Source organism: Ictidomys tridecemlineatus, chromosome 2, assembly GCF_052094955.1.
Source record: "Ictidomys tridecemlineatus isolate mIctTri1 chromosome 2, mIctTri1.hap1, whole genome shotgun sequence".
NCBI lineage: Eukaryota > Metazoa > Chordata > Mammalia > Rodentia > Sciuridae > Ictidomys > Ictidomys tridecemlineatus.
In genome coordinates this window covers 81327768-81354108 of record NC_135478.1, presented here as the reverse complement: position 1 = coordinate 81354108, position 26341 = coordinate 81327768, and the positions used below count along the sequence as shown (strand labels likewise).

Below are 26341 nucleotides of genomic sequence, written 5' to 3'. Positions count from 1 at the left end.
TTCAAGGCATGAGTTGATTGATTGATTTCAGTACTAGGAGTTGAACCCAGGGGCACTCTGCCACCAGGCAATGTCCCCAGTCCTTTTTTATTATTATTTTAAATTTGGAGGCAGGATCTTGCTAAGTTGTTGAGGCTGGTCTTGATCTTGGAATCGTTCTGCCTCAGCCTCCTGAGTCCCTGGCCTTAGAGGCATGCACTACCATGCTTAATCAGGCATGCATTTAGAACCTTCTGTGTTTAAACTTTTTTAGTTTGGGTTTTCATAAATTCAGCAAATATTTATTGAAGAGTATCAGCTATAGGTAAGGTATGAAGCTATATTTATTTTCCCCCAACACTTTATTCTTTATTTTTCAAACATACTGAAAACAAAACAAAAAAAATACTGAAAAAATGAAATAATGAATAATGAATATCATGTGCCCATTCCTGTATTTTACTTTATTATTTTTCTCACCTGCATTGTCTATCACTTCATCATATTTTTGCATTTCAGAGTAAGTTGAAGATATCAGTACTTGTCACTCCTAAATACTTTGGAATGTATATCATGGGCTAGAGCTTGATGTTTGTTTACAGTTTCCTTTTTGTTTGTATGTTTAACTCTTTTTTCCTTTGTGTGTGTATATGTGCTCTGGGGATTGAACCCAAGGCCTTGCAAATGCTAAGCAAGCACTCTACCACTGAGCTACATTCCCAGCCCTGTGTGTTTAATATTTTGTGTGCCAGACACATGGTAGAGGCTTATCAAATATGAGAGAGACAACTGGAGCCTATACATTTATGAATGTGGCAGGACACTATGTAGTTTGAAAAGGCCATTTCATGTCTGCTGTCTTAACAGTCTCAAAATAAAATTCCTTCCACCACACCTTCCCTTCACTTCATTCCATATACACAGGACTCCACACATACCTGTGTTAGAACATTCCATTCTCAAAGGCAAAACATTCCATTCTGAGGAGCCAGGAAGAAGAAATCTTTTAGTAAAATGAAGCCAGAATACATTGCTGCTTCTTTTCATGGTAGTAATGAAAAGAAGTTCCGGGGTCATGAACAATGATAGAAACAGAAGTAGCTGGATAGGACTAAAAGGAAGATTAATTTCCTCCCTCCCCCACTGGCCTAAATATCTCATGGCTAGCCAACCCATTGTTCATATAGCCCTATGACTTTTAGACTGACTGGTGGAATAAAGAATTTTTAGTTTCTACTTGCCTGAATTTTACCCATTTTCCAGAGTCAGCTAAAATTCCTCTCCTCCATGAAGGCTTCCCTCACTGTTTAGCACACAGTGATAATTGCTTCATTTTCTGAACTCATCATTTACTTAGCACTAGTCATATGCTACTTGGAGAGATTTTGTTTTATTTAACTAACTTTTTAACCTGTTATTACAAAAACCAGTACATATGCACTGGGGAGGGGGAGACACATAATTAAAAAATAACAACATCACACTTAACACCTTCTCGAGATCACTACTGAAGCAGCTCAGACTAGATGTTTAGGGACTTTCTAGCCATAAAAATACATCTATGAATTTTAAAAACAAACTTATATGTTGCATGAACTATTTTGTAGTCTGCGTTTAAAATAGTGACCTCCACCTTTCCATTTCAATAGTTTTCGTGGTTTTAATTCTAAGTTATATCCAAATTTCTCCTGATGGACCTTAGGAAGTCCTGTGTAGTTTTACACATCAGACTCTAATCCAGAACCAAGCATTGTGTCTAGTGCATCCTGCCTGGTCCCTTAAGTATTATTCTAGGACAACCCTGCTCCTTTTCTATGCCCGGTGCATGTTGAAGTAACTGGTCCAGTTTTCCTGCAGAGAGTTACGATGTTTGCATCCTCATGGTGACATTTAGCTTATTCTTCTGTTCCCTGGTCCTTCCAGTTAACTAGAGATTTGTATGTGAGGATTTTTTGGATTCAGATCAAACATTTTTGGCTAGAAGCTGTGAACTTTCTGATAATTTACATCACAGGACAGGTGATGATTGTCCCTCCATGAAAGTAAGATTAACCCCTGAACTATTGTGATGATGTAAGAGTCTTCATTGTTCAGTTTCATTATCCCCCTTTTGATAAGAAGAGTTAATCTGTGGAGCATTCAGGTGTTGGCTTTGAAAGATTCTTCTTTGAAAAACCAACAAATGCTGGAACCCAATTTCTCATTCTTTCTTGTCATTGAGCACTTTGGTAATTTGGTTAGTGAAATGTAACTTTACTACATGATTTTGGTCCATGTAACTTGCTGGTTCTGATTTTAGAAAATGAACCAGAATTATAGACTAGTAGAAATTATGCTTAAATCAATTTGGGAAAATTTATAAAATAAATCTGAGATCTACCATCTTTAGAAATGACAAACCAAGGGGCTGGGGCTGTAGCTCAGTGATTAAGCACTTGCCTTGCATGTGTAAGGCACTGGGTTCGATCCTCAGCACCACATAAAAATAAATAAAGATACTGTATATTCATCCATTACTAAAAAAAAAAATTTAAAAAAAAAAGAAATGACAAACCAAGAATTATCATTTAATGCAGACTTAGGAACATTCAAAATACAATCAAGATTACTTTGTAACTCAGAAAGGCATGGCTAGACTATATTTAACTAAAATTATACGCAAATTAACCAAACACTAAGGAGTTTGAGAGCTACTGTCTGGCAGTGGGTCTCCTTTCCTGGAGTGGGAACACTGAGATTGCACAGAGGCATTAGGTCTTGGAAAGGGCAGTGCCATGACTTTATGATCTGGCACAGCTGTCTGCTGCTTTCTCGGGGCCAGCAGGAGCACAGCTTTCTGCTATTTCCAGTGTCTCAGTTTCATTTAACCTTTGACCTTTGTTTGAATTATTGTCTGTCAGTTCTCTGGAAATACACTGGAACTGTGTGGATTTCCCCATTTCTGTTTTGCCTATTTGTGCTTTACACAAAGAAGGTGCTCTTGGTTGTGTTGTTTCTGTAGCTGTTCATCCAGGGTAAGAATAACAGCAGAAAAATATTGCATAGTACTACACACTGTGGTAGACACTTTCATTTGATTACCATGTCATCCCTGTGTGGTGGGCATTCTTCTCCTATTTCTTCAAAACAAGATGCAAAAAGTATTGCCTAAGCACACAGCAAACAGTGGCTGAGCTGGGATCCACATCAAAGGCAGCTTGACCCTGAAATGCTGCTCTTCAACCCTGACTAAACTGCTTATTATAAGGAATGCCCTTATGCCTGAATCTTTTTTTATAAAACCTATCACAACGGTGAAACATACAGAGGGAGCATAAAACATACACATACATATTAATGAAATGCTGCAATAAAAGCAAACACCCAACTAACCACCACTCAGGTTGGGAAATAGAGCATTGCCAGCCCTTGAGAAGCACCTCCGAGAGTACAGCCCTCTTCTCCCCCAACTTCATGGGAATCATTTTTCTCCTTTGTTTCATAGAGTTTCACCTGCTATGTAGCCATAAAAAATGCCATCTTTTTGCCTGTTCTGAAATTTTATGTACATAAATCATGCAGTGGGGATTATTTTATTTCTGTCTTCTTTCACTGAACATTTTGTTTTTTATGGTTCATACATGTTGATGCATGTAGCTTTGTTAATTTATTTGCTTTGTGTTATATTCTGTTTTATAAATATTAACATGCCTGTTTCACTGGTGATAGGTATTATAGGTTTTAGCTATTAACAAATAACATACATAAGACTTCAGGTACACTTTAGCACACATTTATATAGGTTATACACCTTGGAAATTTCTAACTACATAATCAGCTTCTCTGATTATTTCCTTAGGATAGATTCCTAGTAGTAAAATTAATGAATCAGCTGTAATCATGGCAGAGTGCAGTGCACACCTGTAATCCCAGCCACTCAGGAGGCTGAGGCAGGAGGATCGAGGCCAATCTGGGCAATTTAGACTGTGTCTCAAATACAAAATGTTCCTGGGTTCAATCCCCAGTACAAAAAGAAAAGAAAGGAGTGGGGAATAAAGGAAGGAAGGAAGGAGTTGTAACCATGGAAGGTGATTTGAGAACTGTGAACTTACTCCATTAATAAAGTAGCCTTTATTCTAGTTTAATTCTTTCTGCTGCAGTGTAAACCAGCTCCACTGTAGAAACAAGCTATTGAATCAGTAATCAATTTTCTTGTACTGGGAGCATTAGATTAACTCCCTCTGAATTTCATCTCTAATTATATGGGGTGGGGGCAGCACCAGGGATTGAACTCAGGGGAACTCAACCACATCCAGCAGTGTTGTTGTTTTCATTGTTGATTTTATGTAAATCATTTTTTTGTTGGCTGATTGTTGAGATCTTTTTGAATACTAGAGAGTTCACAGAGTAAATTGAGCCACTCTTACCTTTTGAGGACATAAATCATCCCTAGCCCTATTCTGTACTTTTTTTTAGAGACAGGGTCTCACTGAATTGTTTGGGGCCTTGCTGTTGCTAAGGCTGGCTTTGAACTCTCAATCTCCTGCTTCAGCCTCCTGAGCAGATGAGATTACAGGTGTGCACCACCGCACCTGGCTGGAATTGTATTTTATGTTCCCTAAAACCCATTCTTTTGAGTTTATGTAGTAATTATGACTGACTGCCTCAAAAGATTAGAATTATTGGTGGGTCTCATTGTATAGAAATATATCAAAATTCACCATCATCAAATGTATAATGAAGGAAATTTTTTAAAAAATATATTATGCTTACATTTTTTAATACCTTTAATTAATTAAGTAAGTAATTAATTTTTATATGGCGCTGAGGATTAAACCCAGGGCCTCACCCATGCTTGGTGAGCGCTCTACCACTGAGCCCCAACCCAGCCCCATGAAGGAAATGTTTTAATCAGCTTTCTTGCAGTTCAGTGTTTTAATGTATGTGCTTCTGAGTTGTTGCTTTTATTTTGTCAAGTGTGATCCCTAATTTGTTCACTTAAGTTTTTTGGGGTCCTGATTCAGATGCAGTGCTATGTCTAATTTGGTGGCCAGCATGCCTTTGCCTTGCCTAAAGTGTTCATTAATCCTGTTTTTTCAATGGTGTTGGTTCATTATTTGGAATGGTTGTCTTTGTTGTGTCTAGTATGTTAGATTTATTAATAATCATTCTTTCTCATCTGGGAGCTCTGAGGTGACATCTTGTTTGTCAGTGATTCTTTTTGGCTTGAAGATTATTATTCTGGCGTTTAAATGAGCCTTAGTCTGGAGGCACCAGATTTTCATTTTTATCTTTTTAAGCTTCCCTGCTCCTGAGAATTTTCAGGCTTATGAGAATGCAGTTCATTAATATTCTCCATCATGACATCCCAGATAGACATGGAAGTTGACTGACAAAATGGAAGCAGAGGCAAGATTAAATAGAATGGTGGTTTGGCAGTGAGACAGCGCCTTATACCTGATAGTCTGCCCAGACGTTAACTAGTCAATTCGCCAGCACCTTGGAAAAGTAGGAAATGGGTTTTTAGTTTTTATTTAATAGCTGGGAAAATGAGATGATTTTAATCTCTTAATTCCTCCTGAGCAGTTGATGTTCACTTGGAAACAACTTTAAGATCATGGAGACATTCTGGTTTACGTAATACATTTCCACCTTTTAACTGAATTTGTTTGAACATTTCATTCTTTGGCCTTTCATTTTTCTCAGAAAACACCTGAATCAACATCAAAGCTTATTAGTTTCATGTCCACAAAGCCAGTCCACAAGGCAGTTTCCAGAAGGAGCAAGCTGCCCCAGTTCCCTCACCATCCTTGGAGAAACAGGAAATAGAACAGTGCAGCCCAGAACACTAAGCAGCATCTTGCTGCCCCAAGAGTGAACTGGCACCATTCATCCTGCACTTCTGAAGGCTCGAGGAGGCAGAGGCCAGATTGCTTAGCACCTTGCTCTTGTCCACCCAGTGAGCCAACAGCAGTTAGGAATAGATTCCAGTAATTCGGGATCCCTGTCCCAGTACTTTTTCTTTATATCAGCCCCTTCTTTTCCTGTTTTCTCTCAAGATGGTGCTCAAAATGCTCTGTAGTATTCAGTTTGCTCAGAGGGCTACCTGTAACTACACCTTCTCTCCCCCATTGGAGAAAATATAGTAAGCATTCTGAATTTGCTTAGTAATTTTTTTTTAAGTAGAAGATTGACTTCATTACTTTATTAGTAGAAACAAATGACTTGTGATGTATCTCACAATTGATCATGACCAGACACCAGTATGTTCATTATTAACGATTTACATAAATATAATATACATTTTCAGATTTTTTTTTTTGAGAGAGAATATGAATCTTTTTTTTTTTTTTTTGGTAGATGGACACAACACAACACAATGTCTTTATTTTTATGTGGTGCTGAGAAGCTGAGAATCAAACCCGGGTCCCGTCCGTGCTAGGCGAGTGCTCTACCGCTGAGCCACAATCCCAACCCCAACATTTTCAGATTTTTAAAAATAGTATGTGGACATTGTCCACATTCTTTTAGTACATTTGAAATCTTACGCCAAAAAAGAGAGGTTAGGGACATAGCTCAGTGGTAGAAAGCTTGCAAGAAAGGTCCTGGGTTCAGTCCCTAGTACTGCAAAAGCAAAAACAAAAACAAAACAGTGATCTCCCTCTTCCTATCTGATCACATCCAGTTTTTTTTTCATTGTTGATTTTGTTTAAATCATTTCTTAGATTTTGCTGACAGATTGTTGTGATCTTTTTGAGTAGTAGGGAGGTCACAGGGTAAATCGAGCCACTCTTACCTTTTGAAGAACCTACAGATTAATGTAAGTGAGGAGGCTTATTGGAAAATGTTGCAATGAGAAGTCAGTTGATCTCTTCAAAGTTCAGTTTCCTCATCAAAATAATAGGTTGGAAAATAAAAATAAATAGTGGGTTGGTAATACCTGTCTAACAAGTATTATTATGAGAATTTAATGAAATACTTTAACAGCACTTGGCATGGGTGCCTGCTCAGGGTAAATGTTCAGTAACTGATAATTCATTTTGCATCTAGAGAACTATGCAAAACACTATCATTAGATGCTTAAATTATAGGAAGACCTTTTTTTTTTTTAACTATGAATTGAGAGAAATGAGAACTGGAAGCTGAAATTTATAAGCAAAGGCTTCATGCAAGATGTAGGGTTTAGCCAAGTATGGTGGCTCATGCTTGTAATCCCAGTGGCTCAGTAAACTGATGCAGGAGGATCACAAGTTCAAAGCCAGCCTCAGCAACTTAAGCCCTAAGCAACTTAGTAAGACCCTGTCTCAAAAAAATAAAAAGGGGTCTGGGGTTGTGGCTCAGTGGTAGAGCACTTGCCTAGCACATGTGAGGTGCTGGGTTTGATCTCAGCACCACATAAAAATAAATAAATAAAGATTAAAAATAAATAAAAAGGACTAGGGATGTGGCTCACTGATTAAGTGCCCTGAATTTAATCTCTGGTACAAAACAACAAAAAAAAAAAAAAAAAAAAAAAAAACAAAAAAAAAAACCTAGGGTTTAAGGACAGAGGCTTGAGTTTAGTGGCAGCATAAGGATAAGGAGTGGATGGGTTTGATCTGTTAGGAGGAGTTTGGGCTCTCCTACTCTCAGGCAATCTCTCTGCCTTTTTAAAATTCCCACATACTGTCTGTGTTGCTTCCCCAGTGACTTCACAGAAAATAATTCTGCACCAACCCTATGGGGCTAATCCTTGCTAGCATTACTATTGTTTCCAAGGCAACCATCAGATGAACCATAATCTGTGTGAGGCAAGATGTTAGAAGTATTTTCATCAATAAATGCCCACTTTTCCTGGAAGAATGTTCCACTGGGAGATCACCAGGCTACTTAGTTGCCATATCCAAAATCTAAATTCTGCTTTTCCATGTTTCCATGTTTGAACATTTAGTAGGAAATACTTTTCAGGGGGAAAAAATCATGCTGTGGATTTTTTTTCTGTAAGGAAATGGCATTATGCTTGAATTCTGTTTTGAGTAGTTTATGCAAAATGAACATAGTGAGTGAGATAAATCTGATAGGACAAAAAGGATTTTTATCTAATTTGAGTAGAGTTTTCATGATTGTAGGTAGGTAAATGGGTGAAAATGTAAAAAATTGAATGATTAATCTTTAGCCCATTTTACTTAAATTATGGGGAAGATTTAAAGATAAAATTCTTAACATTTAAAAATAAAAATTTCCTGCTGAAAATGGAACCCATTATGTAATATGGGTATTTTACATAATTTGTTCCCCTTTTTAGACAACCTTAAGTGAGTTCATATATACCTGTTTTCCTGTATTCAACAAATTTGTCTACTATAGGCCTTGCATGGTTTTGAGTATAGGAGATATGGCAGGAGACCAAACAAAGGCCCAACGTTTTGGAACTTATATCAAGGGCAAAGAGAGAGGCGATAACTCAGTTAACACACTATATATCAAGTATGGTAAATGGTATGAAGAAAAATTAAACAGAAGGGAATAAAGATTGACACAGGTAGGGATAGGGTGAAATATCTCAGTTCATTTTCTGTTATTGTAACAAAATACCTTAACTTGGGTAATTTATAAAGAATGGAAGTTTATTTGGCTCACAGTTCTGGAGGTTGGGAAGTCCAAGAGCAAGCTGTTGGCCCCTGCTCAGCATCTGGCAGGGGCCTTCTTGTTACCTCCCGTGGTGTGGCAGTGCAAGTGTCCCCGCTCAGCTTGCTCTCCTGCTTTATTTTATTTTATTTTATTTTTAGATGTTGATGGACCTTTATTTTATTCATTTATTTATATGTGCTGCTGAGAATTGAACCCAGTGACTCACACATGCTAGGCAAGCGCTCTACCACTGAGCCCCAGCCCTGGTTCTCCTTTTTCAAAAGCCACTAATGCCATTGTGGGGGCTCCACCCTCATGACCTCAACTAATCCTCAGTATTTCCCCAAAGCATCACTTCCATAAGAATTTAGGAATTACATTTCCAACACATTAAAACTTGAGCAACACATTCAAACCATAACAGTGAACAATGGAGGCCTCTTTGATGAGATGACGTTTGAGAAGAGCCCTGAGTGAAGTGGGAACAGGCTTCTGGATACTGAGGGAAAAGAGGCCCAGGCTGAGGGATCCTGGAAGAAGATTACATTGCACAGGGCTGAGGACAGGAACCAAGAATGTGGTGGATAAAGCAGGATAAAGATGAGGTACAGTGGGGGAGGAATCTTGTAAACGCAATGAGCCATAATAAGGACTGTACTATATTTTGTTCTGAGATAGAAAGTTTCTAGAGGATTTTGAGCAATGATGTGATCTTACTTGTATTTTAGAAGACTGTTCTGGGTCGGAGGGCAAGGATGGAAATGGGAAAAAAGGATTTTTTTTTTATAATCCTGGTTAGGATTATAACCAGGATTAACCCACCAACTACCAACTGCAGGCTGGTTAGGGGGCTCTGCAGTTGGTAGTTGGTGGGCGATGTTGCTGGCTGGAACTGGGGTGGGAGAGTGGAGGCAGGGAGAAGTGGTAGGATGTTAATTTACTTAATAAATACAGCACTAGGGGCTGGTATTGTAGCTCAGTGGTAGAGCTCTTGCCTCATATGCATGAGGCACTGGGTTCAATCCTCAGCACCACATAAAAATAAATAAAATAAAGACATTGTGTCCATCTACAAATAAAAATAATAAATAAATAAATAAATACAGCACTTTTATGTTAGGCACTACTCGAGCGGCTTTATAAATATCAGCTCGTTTCATTCTCATAACAATCCTCTGAGGTGGACTTCCAAGGTTGAGTCCTCAGGATTTGTGGATTGTTTGGATGTAGTTTATGAGGGTGGGGAGGACAAGGAATCAATGATGATTTCTGTTTGGGCCTGAAATTCCTGAAGAATGAAGTGGTCCTCTGCCAAAAAGGGAAGACTGGATGTGGAGCATGTTGGGGTGGAGGCCCTAGAATCAGGAGTTCAAGTGTCGGACCTGTTGAGTTTTGTGAATCCCATTAGCTGTCAAAAGTGGTGTGCCAAGAAGGCAGTTGAATATAGGAGCCTCAAATCAGGGGAGTCAGGACTGGAGACAAATTACAGAAGATCTCCAAGCATTCAGAAAAAGTACCAATTTGATGTCTGATTTTGCTGCTAACCTAGCCTGAAAGGACATGAAGCAGTCTTTTCCCTTGGATATCATTGGCTTTGGTATCAGATCTGCATTTGAATATAGCGCCATCATTTCCTAGTTAAGTAATCTTATCTATGTGTCTTACTCTAGCTTCAGTTTCTTTATCTGTACAATAGGTTAACAGTTCTTATCCAATAGCTTTAAGACAAATCGAAATAACATGTTACACAGAGCAATGCTTGGACACAGAAAGTGCCTGATAAATATTTCTTATTTTCCAGTTCCTGAGTTTTAGTTAGTTGCATTCAACGCAAACTAACAGAACACAACCTTCCCTTCTCATGTGAAACAAGGATGAATGTATAGTCTACTCATACTTTTGGGGGTTGCCTACTTAATGACAATCTCCAAAAAAAAGAATTTCAAACTGGGAGTGGTGTGTGTGGGTGAGGGGAGTGCCTGTAGTCCCAACTACTTGGGGCCAGAGGGTCACTTGAGCCACGGAGTTTGAGGCCAACCTGGGCAACATAGTAAGACTTTGTCTCAATAAATAAATAATAAGGACTAAAGGTTTAGCTCAGGGGTACAGTGCTTGCTGGGCATGCATGAAGTCCTGGATTTGATCCCCAACATTGTAAAAATTAGAAAAAGGATTTCAAGTCCATCTCTTATAAAAATAATGACCTTATAAAAGAAAAGACTTTAGTGAGGTTTTTAAAGGGCATGGGGTTCTGAGTAATAAAAGATTACTCATGCAAAAGCAGGGTGAAGTAGAGGTAGAAGCACTGAGCAATAAATCCTTGGATTGGTCATGGATAACTTACATGAAAGCCTGAGTAAATCTACTGGAACCATGGCCGTAACCCCTGGGAGGAAACTGCACTTCGCCAGGGAGGGGCTATTTAAGTCAAAGGGAATTGCCTCATTAATTCCCGTCGATCCTGGTGGAACCTTGCTAAAGGGGCACTTCTGGGGTGCCCCTATACTTAATCCTATTTCTGTTTTCTGTAGTCATTGCTGGACTATCACAGAAAGGACTCATTCATGATTTGGATTTTATCTCACAGAGTAAACATTTGAGCACCTACTATGTGCTATGTACTTTATTAGGGAAACAGATAAATTGGTGATGGAGTTCTTGTCCTCGTGTCCTTTATGATCTAAGAGAAAACAATATGTGTGACATGTGCTGTAACAGAGCATCATAGTGCTACACATAACGTGATTTCACCTTTGCAAAGGATAAGGTCATATAGAGGTCACCTCTGAACTGGCTATTAAAATGACAGTTTGGGAAAAGACTTCCCAAAAGTCAGCATACCACAAGCACAGTCGTGGGACATGGCACTTAGGAGAAAAGGCATAATTTGATCAATAGTCTAGTGTGTTTGGTGATGATGAGAAGAAAGTGGCCACCAGTTTTTCCCTAAGTCTTCTCCAGCTCCAAACAAGAATATTTTAAAACTCTAACCACTTTTTTATGTTTAATTAGGTCCCTTGGTAAGTCCTAGAGCCAAAAGAAAACTTTAAAATACTAGAATTTTCTTTCCTTATTAGGATTAGATATGACAGTTATTTTCTGAGGGAGTCCTAAATGTGGCCCTGTGACATCATGTGTCTTGTGGTGGAGACTGAGGTGTGCCACAGCCCATCCCCATCATTGTCCTGGCTCACAGGTTGCTGTGTGGAATGCTGTTCAGTGTGTGACCTTCCCCCAGCCTTTCTGGTTACCATGAGAAGATTCTCGGTTTCTTTTCCAGGGATCTCCATGTAATCTCCTTTTGAAAGCATAAACAGTTCACATTCCAGGAAGTCCATAGTACTGAGTATTTTCTACCCTGAGGAAAGAAGGAAGCCTGTTCCAGGGTGGATGCCTTCTTGGAGACTGTGCAATGCGGTATTTCTCCCTGGCTCCCTAGATATTTTTCAGGGTTTCTCTATTTCACCCATCTCTCATGGGTGAAAGAGTCCCTAAATTCCTTGCAACTGCTCATTTGGGGCAGTCATTCTTCCCATCCTCCATCACTTCTTGGGCCAGATTTCCTTAGCTTTTTCTTCTGTATCTTGTTTATGTTTAATTTGTTAGTCTGGCTGTGGCTTGCAGTCATGAAGATGAGGAAGACAGTAACACAACAGCAGTCCTAAGCTCTTTCCATGTGTTAACTTCCTTTGCAACCTTATGAGTCAGGTGCTACTTTATCTTCATTTTATATTGAAGAAACCAGGACATGGAAAATGAAGCAGTTCTCCTGAGATCATGTGGAGAAGAAAGATCATGTTTTTCCTAGATTTCAAGTTTGGAAAACTTTTCCCACAAGAGTTATATCTTATTCATCTCTGAATCCTCAATTCAAAACATAGTTAAGCAAATAGTCCATCCATGTAGGAATTAGTGCAAAGGGCTAGGCCACCCACTTAACACACCATTGGGTCATTTAAGTTTAAAAAAAAAAAAAAAAAAGCAAACACACAAAATTCAGAGTAAATCAAATGCTGTAGTTGTGAAGACAGTAAGTTGGAAATATCTGAGGCTGATTTTATGAATTTTTTTTTAATGTTCATTAGTTGTAGTTGGACACAATACCTTTATTTTATTTATTTTTATGTGGTACTAAGGATAGAACCCAGGGCCTTGCATGTGCTAGGCGCGTGCTCTACCACTGAGCCACAACCCCAGCCGATTTTATGAATTCTTATAGAACTTTTTAAAAAATAAAATTTAAATATCTATTCTTTCTGACTACAGAAGATTTTTTCACTAACTAGCAGCAGGGATCCGACTTTGAATAATCCTCTTTTCTGAAACAAAGCAGATTAACCAGATTAACAATTGTCCTTTTTCCCCCCTTAATTAAAGCTTGTGCTGCTGGAGTTGCTGATGTTTTCTTCTGAAGGATTATATTAATGATAGTGATTTAAAGGATGATAACAACAAAACTGTTATTGTGCTCTAATTTCAAAGTTAACTCAAATAAAATTAGACATAGGGACTAGGGGGCTGGGGATATTGCTCAGTTGGCAGAATTCTTGCCTCACATGCAAAAGGCCATGGGTTCAATCCCCAGTACCAAACAACAACAATAAATAACAAAAAACACCACCAGCTCTTCATTTGACTGCTCTTTTGTTTCACAATTATTTATTTCTGCACTAATCTTTCTTCTTTCCTTCTCCTAATTTTGAATTTGGATTGTTCTTGCTTTTATAGTTCCTTGAGTTGCACCATTATGTAGTATATTTGAAAAAAAAAAAAAGTTTTTAAAATGTGGGCACTTAGAAATCCCTCAGAGTTTTTTTTTGTGGGTGTGATTGAAGTTATTTTCCTTTTTTTTTTTTTTTTGAGGCGGGGAGTATCAGGGATTGAATTTAGGGGCACTCGACTACTAGACCACATCTTCAGCCCTATTTTTGTATTGAATTTAGAGACTGGCTGTCACTGAGTTACTTAGTGCCTCACTTTTGCTGAAGCTGGCCTTGAACTTTGATCTTCCTGCCTCAGCCTCCCGAATGGCAGGGATTACAGGCGTGTGCCATCATACCTGACTGAAGTTATATCCTTTTGCTCTTAGTATAGGATTCTTTTAGGCTTTTCTTTCTTTCTTTCTTTCTTTTTTTTTTTTTTTTTTTTTTTGTAGAGCTGATCCGGTGGTGATGGGTTCCCTCAGTTTTTGCTCGTCTTGGAAAATCTTTATTTTTCCTTAATTTCTGAAGGATACATTTCTGATTTATTTATGAGTTGGCAATTTGTTTTCTTTTGGGACTTTAGAAATATTATCCCATTGTAAGTTTCTTGAAGAGAAGTCTACTGTTAGTCTAATGGAGATTCACTTACAAGTGACTGGGTGCTTTTCTTTTGCTATTTTTAGAATTTGTCTTTTACTTTTGATAATTTGATTATAATAAGCTTTGGAGAGGATCTTTTTGGTCAAATATAGGAGGTCCTTTGTGTTTACTGAACCTGGATGTCCATATCTTTCTCAAAATTTGGAAAGTTTTCAACAATTATGTCATTGAATAGGTTTTCTGTGTCTTTTCCCTTTTCTCTTCTCTCCCTGGAATACCCATGGTGTAAATGTTTGTTGACTTAATGGCATCCTGTAGGTCTTGAAGCCTTTTTCAATTGTTATAATTTTTTTTTCTCTTTTAATCTGACTTGATTATTTCAAAAGCTCTATCTTCAAGCTCAGAAATCTCTGTTTTACTATTGAGGCTCTCCACTGAATTTTTAAATTTCATTTATTGAGTTCTTAAGCTCTAAGATTTCTGATTGGTTCTTTTGTATGATCTCTGTCTCTTTGCTGAATTCTCATTCATATCATGCACTGTCTTTGTAATATCAATGAATTGTCTGTTTTCACTTGTATCCCTTTGCATTTCCTTAAAAATCATTTGGAATTCTTTGTCAGACAATTTGTCTATTTCCATTTCTTTTGGAGTTTGTTGCTGGAGAGGTACTATTTTTCTTTGGAAGTTTGTTGTTGTTTTGGAGATGGTGTCTCACTGTATTGCCCAGGCTGATTTGGAACTCTTGGGTCAAGTGATTTCTCCTGCCATAGTCTCCTGAGTTACACTACAGGCATATACCACCATGCCCTGCTTGAGGTGTTATGTTGCCTTGTTTTCTCCATGCTTCTTGTGTCCCTACATTGGTATTTGCCCATCTGGCAAGTCACTTGCCTCTATCAGCTTTATGGAGTGGTCTTCATAGTAAAAGGGAGATGTGTCGTACGTATATGTTGTGTTGGCTGTAGTCTCAGGTGGGTGCTTGACTATCCATATAGATTCTTTAGCTATACTCAGTGTTGGCAATGTCTGCAAGTGTCTCTGGCCTAAACTGCAGAAATTGTGGAAATGCATCAACAGCTGGGATGCAGTGCCATTCAGTGGGGAAAATTTGCTGGCAGATCCGGTTACAGTGTGCCCAGCTGCTGGTATAGGGTACCTATCAGTTTCTATGTGTTGTATGAGGTGGGGCCACCCCACTGGGCAGAGTTAGGTGTGGTGCGTCATGCCTAGTAGTGAGGTCTAGGCTGCACTAGTGGGCCTATTTAGAAACCTGTCCGCATCTAAGATCTGCGTAAGTGACATTGCAGGGCTTCTGGGGATCACCCTGCTCAAAGAGTCTTTCCTTCTGCTTTCTGTGGGAGAGTGAGGCTGAACCTCTGCTTCTCAGGGTCTCAGTGTGCTGAGCCACTGAGAAGGACTGCTCAGCTTCATGGGGCATCATTCTCCAGACAGGATCTGTGCTTTCCTCTATGAAGTATCTAGGGGAACAACTAATCTGCGATTTTAAAAACAGAATTAGACTTAAAGAGAAATTGCAAAAACAACACAAAAATTCTCATACAGCCTTCGTATCCAGCTCCCTGGGTATTAATATCTCAGTAATCATAATACTGGTTATCAAAACCAGGAAATTTATATTGCAGCATTATTATAAAACTATGTACATACTAGAATTTTGCAAGTTCCCCAAAAATGTCCTCTTTCTGGTCCAGGATCCAGAGTGAACGCCCATATAGCATTTAGTTGTCATATTTCCTTTCTCTCCTCTAATCTCTGATAGTTTCTCAAGTTTTCTTTGTTTTTCTTGTACTTGATAGAGTATTGTTTAAATTCTGTAGGAAATCCCTCGATGTGGATCTGTGTGTCACAGATAAGCCAAGGTTATATGTTTTTGCCAAGAGTAGCATAGAGGTTCAGAGTTACATTCTCTTGGCATATCATATGGGGGATATGCAGTGTTGCTGTGTCTTTTTATTGGTGATGTTAACTTTGATCTCTTGGTTAAGGTAGTGGCTGCCAGTCTTCCCCACTATACAATTACTATTTTTCCCTGTGAAATTATCTTGTGGGGAGATACTTTGAGACATTGTAAATATCCTGTTTCTCATCAGATTTTTTTTAAGAGAGAGAATTTTAATATTTTTTTATTTTTTTTAGTTCTCAGCTGACACAACATCTTTGTTTGTATGTGGTGCTGAGGATTGAACCCGGACCGCACGCATGCCAGGCGAGCGCTCTACCGCTTGAGCCACATCCCCAGCCCTCTCATCAGATTTTTGCCCACTAATTTTAGCATTCATTCTCTGTTTCTTGCCTACAATGGTCTTTACTGTAATGCTTGCATAGTGATGATTTTGTTTCTATCATTTCTTCTTTGTATTCATTAGAATCCTATAAGGAAAAACAGCTCCCTTTCCCTCCATTTTTCTGTTCAATCATTTGTCAATGTAAATTCATGAATATTTATGTTATCCTGTGTATCTTAACCACATGATTATTTGTGTATTGATAATGATGGTCTCAGCCCTAGCCATCAGGAGCTCCTTTGGTTTGACTTCTGTGTCAGTTCAGTGTATCACTATCATTTTTAAAGCATTTTCTTTCTATCTAGTACCATAAAATGCTCCAAGTGCAACTTGTATTTTTCCTGCCCCAAACCTGGAACCAATCGTTTCTCCAGGGAGTTTTGGTTCATATATTAGACAGTGGTATTTAGAAACAAAGATCCGAGCACCAGGTGTGCTTATTGCTACTAGGGTGTCATTGCTTTTAGGCCTTCTCAGAGGACAGAGCTAAGAAATAAGTGTGTGCGCCCTAAAATACACACACAAACACATCTGTATTCATTTCTCAGTCTCTCCATATATATTAAAAACCACAAGTTCATGGCTGCTCTCTCTGATTCCATTCCAGTACAGTGTGGTTCATTCTAGCCTTTCTTCTTATTTGTAACTTCTTTTTCTGTGAGAGAAAACACTGATTCTCATGATCCATGGTATATTTACTCATTTGTACAGTTTTAATAAACATGAATCAGTAGTTTCAGAATTGCTAACTCGTGTTCCTGAGAAACAAATTAACTACAGTGCAGCATCTTTTCTCTTGAACCTTGTGCTGTGCAGTCAAAACAGACTGTTTCTAGAGTTATATGGTTAGTATTCTCTAGCCCTTCAAGGGTAGTTATGTTACTCATTTGTACTGCAGTTCAGTTTGTTTGGTTCTGTTATTTCATTGACTGATTGTAATTATTTGCATGTGTGAAACATGACCCATGGCTCTGTCATTAACCTGTCAACTCTTTGATGCTTTTAAGTGTGTTCTATTTATCTAGCATTTTTTCAGTAGGAGGGTCAGTCCAAATAACCTTGTCTTCCTTATTACCATAAATGAAGAATTTCCTTCAAAAATCTTATTGTCTTCAAACATTAAGGAAAATAGGAGCCGGGTATAATGGTACACGCCTGTGATCCCATCTACTTGGGAATCTGAGGCAAGAGAGTGGAGAATTTGAAGTCAACTTCAGCTTCAGCAATTTAATAAGACCCTGTCTCGAATCAAAAATAAAACGGGCTGGGTATGTACCCTAGTGGTAGATCACTACTACATGTGATCCCCAGAATAAAAAAAAAAAGTATTAGTAAACTAAAAATACATGACAGACTTCACTTCTGAGCTTTATTTTTGAAAGGCTTTTTGGAGAATTAGCATACTCGAGCCTAACAAGAATAGTAAACTATTTTTTGCATTTATTTATCATCCAGTAGATAGCTATCATTTTTATTACTATGAATACCTAAGAGAGTAAAGAGGAGGCTTATCCTGTAAAATGTTAGCAATAGGCTCATGGTATCCATTGCCAAAATTGAAAGTTTTTAATAGTAAAACCTTGAAAATCAGAAAATACAGTCATGGTTAATTGACTTGAACTTGCAGTTCAGTAAAAACTAATCAGAAACTCATTTTTGGTTCACATTTGGTGTAAACTTTTTCTAATATATGTTCATCTACCTTTCTGACACAATAAAGAGGTTGTCCATTCCACTTCTTACACAAATGTAAGTTCTATCATCCAATGACATGTGTTTATCAGTGCATGATAATTGCAAAATATGGGGATATCCCAGATGCTGAACAATTGGGAGGCTTATCCTGTAATATATTAGCAATAGGCTGTTAGCAGTAGGCTCATGGCACTTATTGCCATGAAAAAGTAATTATAACCCATTGGAAAGGAAATTATAATCCATCTACATGATGGAATATTATGCAGTCATATAGTGATAATTAATCAGCAATAGTAATCTGGAAATGATTTTGATAAAAAGTTGTAAGTGAAAAAAGTATGAATAGTATGATTATAACTAATAATACACATACAGAAAGATTGGAGGAAATCAACTAAATGTAACAATGTTTTTAAATACCTATATTCTGTAGAAGGTTTTGGTACATTTAAACTTTTTAAAAAATTAATTACTTGGGCTGGGGATATAGCTCAGTTGGTAGAATGCTTGCCTTGCATGCACAGGGCCCTGGGTTCAATCCCCAGTACCTTAAAACAAACAAATTAATTACTCTTTAAAAAGTGTCCTGAGGTGCCAAAAACAAACACTAGAGAAAAGCCTGCCTTTTTAACAAGTGGCACTGGGAAAACTGAGTATCCATATGTAGAAGAATTAAACTAGACCCTTAGTTCTCACCCTGCACAAAAATCAACTCAACATGGATCAAAAACCTAGAAATTAGACCAGAAACTTTGCAACCCTAGAAGAACATGTAAGTCAACACTCCAGCACATTAGCACAGGCATTGACTTTCTCAATAGACCCAGGAAAGCTCAGGAAGTAGTGCCAAGAGTTAATAAGCCAATCAAATTAAAAGGCTTCGGCAGAGCAAAGGAAACAATTGGGAATGTGAAGAGAAAACCTACAGAATGGGAGAAAATCTTTGCTAACTACTCATCTGACAGGATTAATATCTAGAAGACACAAAGAACTCAAATAACCCAATTAATAAATAGGCAAATGAATCAAACAGATACTTCTCAAAAGAAGAAATACAAATGGAAAACGTTCAACAGCATTAGCAATTAGAGAAACACAATCAAAACTACACTGAGATTTCATCTCACGCCAGTCAGAATGGCAGTCATCAAGCATAAAATTAATAAATGCTGGAGAGGATGTGGAGAAAAAGAAACTCTTTTATACTGTTGCTCAGATTTTAAGTTGGTATAACCACTGTGGAAATCAGTATGGAGGTTCCTCAAAAGACTAGGCATGGAACCACCATATATGACCCAGCTCTGCCACTCCTTGTTCCGGAAGAATTGAAGTCATCGTACTCCAGTGACACATGCACACCCATGGTTACAGCAGCACCATTCACAGTAGCAAACTATATAACCAGCTAAGATGTCTATCAACAGATGTATGGTTAAAGAAAATATGGTATATATACACAGTAAAGTTTTATTTCATCATAAAGAAGAATGAAATGTGTTTTTGTAGGAACATGGATGGAACTAGAGACCTTCGTGTTAGGGAAATCAGTCAAACTCAGCAGGTTACAGGCTGTATGTTTTCTCTCATACGCAGAAGCTAGAGAGGATAAAAAAAAGTGGGGGGTGGATCTCAAGAAAGTCAAAGGGAGATCTGTAGAGAAAAGGGATCAAGGTGGAGGGGAAGGAGGGAGGAGTAACGGGGAGTAAAATTAGCCAAATTATATTGTGATATTGTGTGCATCTATAGATATATAACAAATCTCATCAGTATGTACAACTATATGCACAAATAAAAAAATGTGGAGAGCCATACGTGGTGGCACACACCTGTTATCCCAATGGCCTGGAAGGCTGAACAAGGAGGATCACAAATTCAAGGCTAGCCTCCACAACTTAGTGAGGCTGTAAGCAACTTGGTGAGACTCTGTCCTAAAATTAAAAGTAAATGGGGCTGGGAATATGGCTCAGTAGTTAAGTGCCTCTGGGTTCAATCCCCAGTATCAAAAAAAAGCAGGGGCGACATGGTCCTAGAGCAGTAGTTCTCAACCACAATATTTTTTTAAAATTCTCTTCTTAACTAAAGGTTGTTGCTATAATGTCACTTTCAGTTTGATAAGCATTTTGAGTGAGGAATGGAATGGAAAGGGGACACTCTTGTGTCAAGTCTGAATAGAGGCGGCCTTTGAGGTGAGAACCCTAAATCCAGCACTTAGCATTGCCAGTAGGACTTACCTCAGTCTCCGCAGCTTTAAGTGGGAAACTTCAGGTTCCTACTACTACTTATTATTATGAAGATTAAACAAAATAGTAAATGTGAACTACTTAGATCCAGGTCAAGCACATGACAGATGCTCAGTGTGCGAACTATTGCTATAGCTGTCATCATCATCCTGTCACTCTCACTGCCATTCCCAAGGTGCCCATGGTCCGTCGTGCTTTGGTAGCAGACAGATGGAAATTTTCTATACTAAAGTAAGACTTGGTTCTTCCAGAATAATATTAATATGATAGATCTTTCCTGCAATAATTTCTAAGTTAATTTTTTCTTTTTATTTTTCCTTTTGACAAATGAATGAATGTTTGTGGGTAAATAACGCAGTTTCCTTTCCTCCATTTAATACAAAACATAGTTAACAGTTTTGACTTGGCCAGTTTAAACAAACCTAATCTAAATGTTTCAGTTTGGGAGAATGTTCATTTGTTGCTAGTCATGTCAGTAAGAAAAGTAATTGGGGAACATCTCTGCACAGTATAGAGGAGGTAATGTGTCTGCAGTGGTCCTCTGACCGAATTGCCCCATCAGGGAGAGAGAACTCACTGTCAGAGTGTTTCACGCTGGAGGATTGGTTGAGTAACAGTAACCCAAGCACTAGGATAGGTCAGGACCATGTGAGTGTTAAACTTCTTGGCATTCTGTTAACAGAACTAGAGTTATTTCTAGAACATTTTCTTTTTTCTGCATACAGTGAAAGTTAAAGAGATTTAAGTTTTTAAAGATACTGGAAATAAGTAAAGATTAAATGATTTCATAATCCCCAGTACAGTATTGAGAAGTAAGCATTTTGTACAATAAATTGATGCCACAACCATGGAGGAAAGTTTTTTCAGTACTTGTCAGAATGGATGTGCATATTTTTTCACCTAGAGATTTTACTTAAGGAATGTATTTACTTATGGGGTATTCTACAAGCATGAAGATGGGTGAACAAAAATGGGTTTTGCAGCAATATTTATAATAGCAAAATAAATTTTTTGGAACACTCTTTTAAATGTTCATCCGTAGGAAATAGTTAAATCATCATGTATTTATAATTTAAGTTATGATATACTTGTTTAGCTATTAAAAAGAATAAGACAGCTGGTCACAACGGCATACGCCTGTAATCCAGTAACCTGGAAAGCTGAGACAGGAAGATCACAAGTTCAAGACCAGCCACAGTAACTTATCAACACCCTATTTCAAAATCAAAAGGGCTGGGGATGTTGCTCAGTGGTTAAGCACCCCTGGGTTCAATCACCAGTACCCACCCCCCCAAAAAAAAGGCAGATCTACATATTGAGATGAAAAGATGTTCATTTATATATAATACACACATGTATTAAACACAGGGTCTTGTGTATACACACTACCACTGAGCCATATCCCCAGCATGAAATACATGTATTTTTAAAGGGAAGGTTTTAGGTATTGTTATACATAGGTGTGAATAGAATAGAAACTTTCTAGGAAGACCCACAAGAAAAATTTGTGATAGTGACTACCTCTGGGGAGTGACAGTAATGACTAGGGGTAAGTGGAAATTAACTTTTGTTTAATTTTGTATTTTTCCCCTCAATCTGAATATCTGCTGCTTTTATTATAAGGGAAAGAAATTTGAAAAGGACAAATATCTGACTAAAATCTTGGCATCTATTTTACATTTACCCATAATTACAGATGTTGAAAGGTCTTTTTGTTTCGTTTTTGTTTTTTAGTTGAACAGATGCCTTTATTTTATTTATTTATTTATTTTATGCGGTGCCGAGGATTGAACCCAGTGCCCCACATGTGCTGGGCAAGCAAGCGTTCTACGCTGAGCCACAACCCCAGCCCCTGTTTGTTTCGTTTTTAATGATATTTTTAATTGTACAGAGTACCATATGATTCAATACATGTATACAGTGTATACTGAGGAGCTTAAAGACACAAACATGAAGTGCTGAGAGAGAGATGGAAATGCTAATTACCCAGATGCTGGATTTTGCTTCAACTCTTACTTGCTGCCTAATCAGGGACAGTGAGTAAAACTCATGATTTGAGAAGTAAACCATGCCTGTCATTTTCTACTCTATTTAAGAATGAACCTCCCACCACCCCCAGGAAAGGTCTGCATACAGAGGCCAGTGATTCCTGCTTCTTCAAGCTAATAGAGATTCACAAGAGAAATGTAGATTAAAAGCCTTTGAAAGTCGTACATCTCTAGGCACATCTGAGGAGTCACGCATTGAAATGAAACATAATTTTATAGTTTAGTGGTTTAAAAGTCAATCTTCTTGGTAAGAAGAGACAGATTTCCATTTCTAGAAAGATCACTTTGAGCAGAGACTTGTCTACAGAAGCATTTCTTAGAATAGCTGAGCTTGATTTGTAGACTGAGCACATCACTTTGGCTTTGAGAGTCAAGTCAAGGGGGTGGTGCCAGGGATACCATTAGCTACCTGAGTTACCCAGTGCTTTGCAAATTCAAATATGTTTAAAACCCCAGAATTATGTACAGGCAATGAAACTAGTACATGAAAGGGTCCTCCATTCCATTAGAAGACATTCCGGGAGCCTTAAATACTTTTTAAGTATTTAAAAAAAGACAAGACTAAATTGAACTCATGTAAAGTTTGGTTTGGGTAGTGAGCAATGGAAAAGCTATTTAAAAGTGCAAGAAGGCAATATTGCAGTCCTACTCTGAGAGTGAGAAGCCCAGAGTTTATTATCCTGATGGTCTCACCTGCTGAAGCCCTGGGCAGGTTCCTTCACTAACCTGAATATACTCCCTTGTTGGTGAAGAAAAGGATGACAGGTGAGAGAGGACGTTGAAAGCATTTAACATAATAGTTCTTGGCACTTAATAAGTACTCAGTAAATGTTAACTAATGTTAAACTAATGTTTAAGTGAGACATCTAAAACAAGCCAGTGGTGTCTGAAATTAAACTTGGACTATAAAAGAAAAAGATGTTTTAATTTGGTTTTATTGTTTTGTGTTTTGTAATTCATTGTTTAAAAAAAATAGAAATAGGTTTCTTATGTGACTCTCAAGTGAGGCCATGTGTGCTGAATCTGTGGAACCAAAAAAGACAATTAATTATATAGCACTTGAAAATAAAGAGAACTGCTGAAGATGTGACCATTACAAAGAGAGGCTCATTAAGCAGCTAGCCAACCATTTCAACATTATGATCACCATCCCACCTCCTTAAAGCCATTTCTAACCATCCCAGTACATGGTGATATCTCCCCAAGAACCCATAAAGCTCACTGACCCCCATCTGGCCTCAGAAGATCACTGAGGCAGTTACTTGGCTTGTCCAAGGCTCTCTGTAGGGCAGCCTGCAGAGCCCTTGCAGTGGGGTCAGTCTGAGCCTTCAGGAGGCCAGAGTTCATGTCTTACAAAGGGAATCTTCTTTCAGAGGACCCCCTGCAACACTAAAGAATAAGTGGGTGGAATGGAAAAGAAGCAAGCACCTCAGTCAGCACTCCCTCAGAATTATGTTGCAAAAAACAAAAAAAAAAAATGTTCTTTGGGAAGGAATGGCCAAAATCTTAACAGATTCAACAAGGAATTTCAAATAGTGACAGTGTTGTTGCACTCTTGGTGCACACTGGTAATCCCAGAATCTCGGAAGCCTGAAACAGAGGCCTACAATTTTGAGGCCAGTCTCAGCAATTTATGCCCTAAGCAACTTAGCAAGATCCTGTCTTGAATAATAAAAAGGGGTGAGGATGTGACTCAGTGGTTAAGCACCCCTGGGTTCAATCCCTGGTACCAAAACAACAACAACAAAATGGTACCAGTGTTGAGTGGAAGTAAGAAATGCAGGCAGAGGTGATTTGCCTGAACCCAGCCAAGCGGGTGGATTGGAGAAATAAAGGACTCTTAAAACTGAAGGTGTATCTGTCATTACTTCATGTTAAATACTGAGGCTTTCTCTTAAGGTGAGGATGTTTGCTGAGTTTCTAAATATGCAGAATAATAATGATAACGTTTAAGAGCCCTTTCTCCTGGACCTGTTGCTTCTAGTTGATAAGGTGGTCTTGGCCCTAGACAGTCATTGATGGTGGGGGTGGGGTGTGTCCTGCTTTGGTGCTACAGAACAAATGGATTGTGGGTGGGAAGGCAGCTTCTCATCCGGAACTCCTTATGGAATGGAAAGTGCAAAGAGATGCTTGAGAAATGAAAGGCAGGCATGCTGGCAGACTTCCTCCCCACCTCCGAATTGCTCTGAAGGTCTCCTCTGTTGCAGGCATCAGAAGTTGAGCGGCAACTCTCCATGCAGGTCCACGCCCTCAGAGAAGACTTTCGGGAGAAAAACTCGTCAACCAACCAGCACATCATCCGGCTGGAGAGCCTGCAGGCGGAGGTGAGCCTGCTGGCAGCCGCGCACGGAGGGAAGCACTTTTCTCCTTGGAAGCTCTGCACCAGAGTCTTTGGATAAGGAGCGTCTGAGCTGGGAAACAAAAGCCTGCTCTCTAGAAAAGGGACTAACAGTCTCTGAAGAGAGATGTTTCTCTGAGAAACTGAGGAGCACTTGATGCTTGCTCCTCTGTTGTCTGGAAGAATAAAGGTGCTGAGAGTTGCTGAGGGTATTGAAACCATGGGTGACCTACATATTACTGAGTGTGTCAATCCCTCCAAAAAACCCTTGCCAGCCCCACATAAAAGCTGGGGAGGGCATCTTCCCTTTCTCCACTCCTCCTAAGTCCAGTTCAGTCCACCTTAGTAGGGTCTGCTATTACTCCTGTCTGTAAAGTGAAAGTAATAGAAGTTTCTGTGTCTTAGGACTTTTGGGAAGATTTGCTAGTTGAGTACATAGAAAGCACTATGTATGGTCCCAGGACACAATAATGTCACTGAAAGCACAAGAGAGGCCAGGCATGATGGCCAGGGTCTGTGACCCTGAGTGGGTCACGGAGAAGAAAGCCACATTACAGGAGCAGTACTTGATCATCCAGCCCTGGGGTAAGGAGAAGATGAGGGTCACTTCAGCCAGAGCAGGGACTTGCCCAGGGGAGGCTTCCACCCAATCTGTTCCAAGGACCCCTGATCCCCTTTGGCTAAGTCAGACTTTGGGGGATAGTCTAGAGCCAGACAGAACGAGCACCCTCCACTGGGGCCAAGGAATCAGCCATTGTGGGGCCTGAGAAACCTCATCGGCTCCTTCTCTGCTTCATAAATGACCTGAGGATGTTTTTCCTAAAGCCTGTCAATATCTTCTCTTTTCTTCTGCCTCCCATCCCCTTCCTTCCTCCTTTCCCTTGGCTTTCCTACTGGTATTGAGCAGCAGGTTCTTGAAGTAAGTAGAGTTTGTACCGGTGGGGTTTGGCATGCCTGTCTGTGACTGTGCGTGTGCATGATTTGCCATTCAGTTGCCCTGGCCAGGCTCTGGCTCCTTCCAGTTGCCCGTCTTCCTCTTTCCCCCACTCGCTCATTCACTTTTTCTAAACCCTCAGGAACAGGGTCATTCCCAGGAATGTCTATTGCCAGATTTGGTCATGTGTTTCAGGGTGTGTAGGGTGGAGTGAGGGAGTTGGCAGCATAGTGCCAGTTCCTTACTTCATCCAGTGACACTACCACTGGAAGACACGCTGTGAAATTGTTCATTTCAAATATATTACTTCATGTAACTCTGCACTTCTAAGAGTCTGTTGTATACCAGAATCACATTACCTCGTTACTCTACCACTCCACTGAGGGAAACTTGGGAAACAAAGATGATCCATGGGAAGGAGAACTTGAAGATCAGAGGATATTTAAATGAAAATGAGCTAGAGGGAGAATTCCCTTCATACTGGTCACTGTGTTCCACTGTCAGAAATAGTGGTTCCATTCACGAAAGAGGCTTGCTCCTTTTGGTCTTTTACCCAGGTGCACACTTGAGAGACAGTATTTCTTTGTTACCTGCCATCTGATCTCTCTGGACAAAGGCCACATACCTCCTTTCCCCAGATCAGAATCCTCTGATTGATTGGTGGCCCTGTGAGCAGAACTCTAGTGCAGAGAGTGAGAACAGCTAAGGAGCAGGGGGGAAAGGGTTCTCAAGATCCGAAGCCATTCCAAAGTCTCAACCTGAAAAGGTCCTGAGGCTGGTCCCCAGAGCTTAAAAGCATGATTCTCCAGACCACGTAAGGAGTATTACAGATGTGCAGCTGAATACGAAACCAGCCTAACAGGGAGCTAATAAATGGGAGGAGCTGAGGGGTCAAAGACCTGC

At 39.1% G+C, this 26341-nt stretch overlaps 1 protein-coding gene across 6 annotated transcripts in view; it reads left to right on the top strand.

The window, feature by feature from the left end:
- The window catches only part of Bicdl1 (BICD family like cargo adaptor 1), a 92237-nt gene that overhangs the window by 41214 nt on the left and 24682 nt on the right, over positions 1 to 26341 (top strand). For 5 of the 6 annotated variants that reach the window (XR_013434680.1, XM_078039025.1, XM_078039024.1 and 2 more), the window contains exon 3: positions 24374 to 24490. The exons of the other annotated variant lie outside the window; for it this stretch is intronic. Coding sequence is in view for 4 of the 5 variants with exons in the window: in XM_078039025.1 (XP_077895151.1) it covers positions 24374 to 24490 (117 nt within the window). In the remaining variant the exon portion in view is untranslated. The remainder of the gene's footprint in view (positions 1 to 24373; positions 24491 to 26341) is intronic. 6 annotated transcript variants of the gene reach the window in all.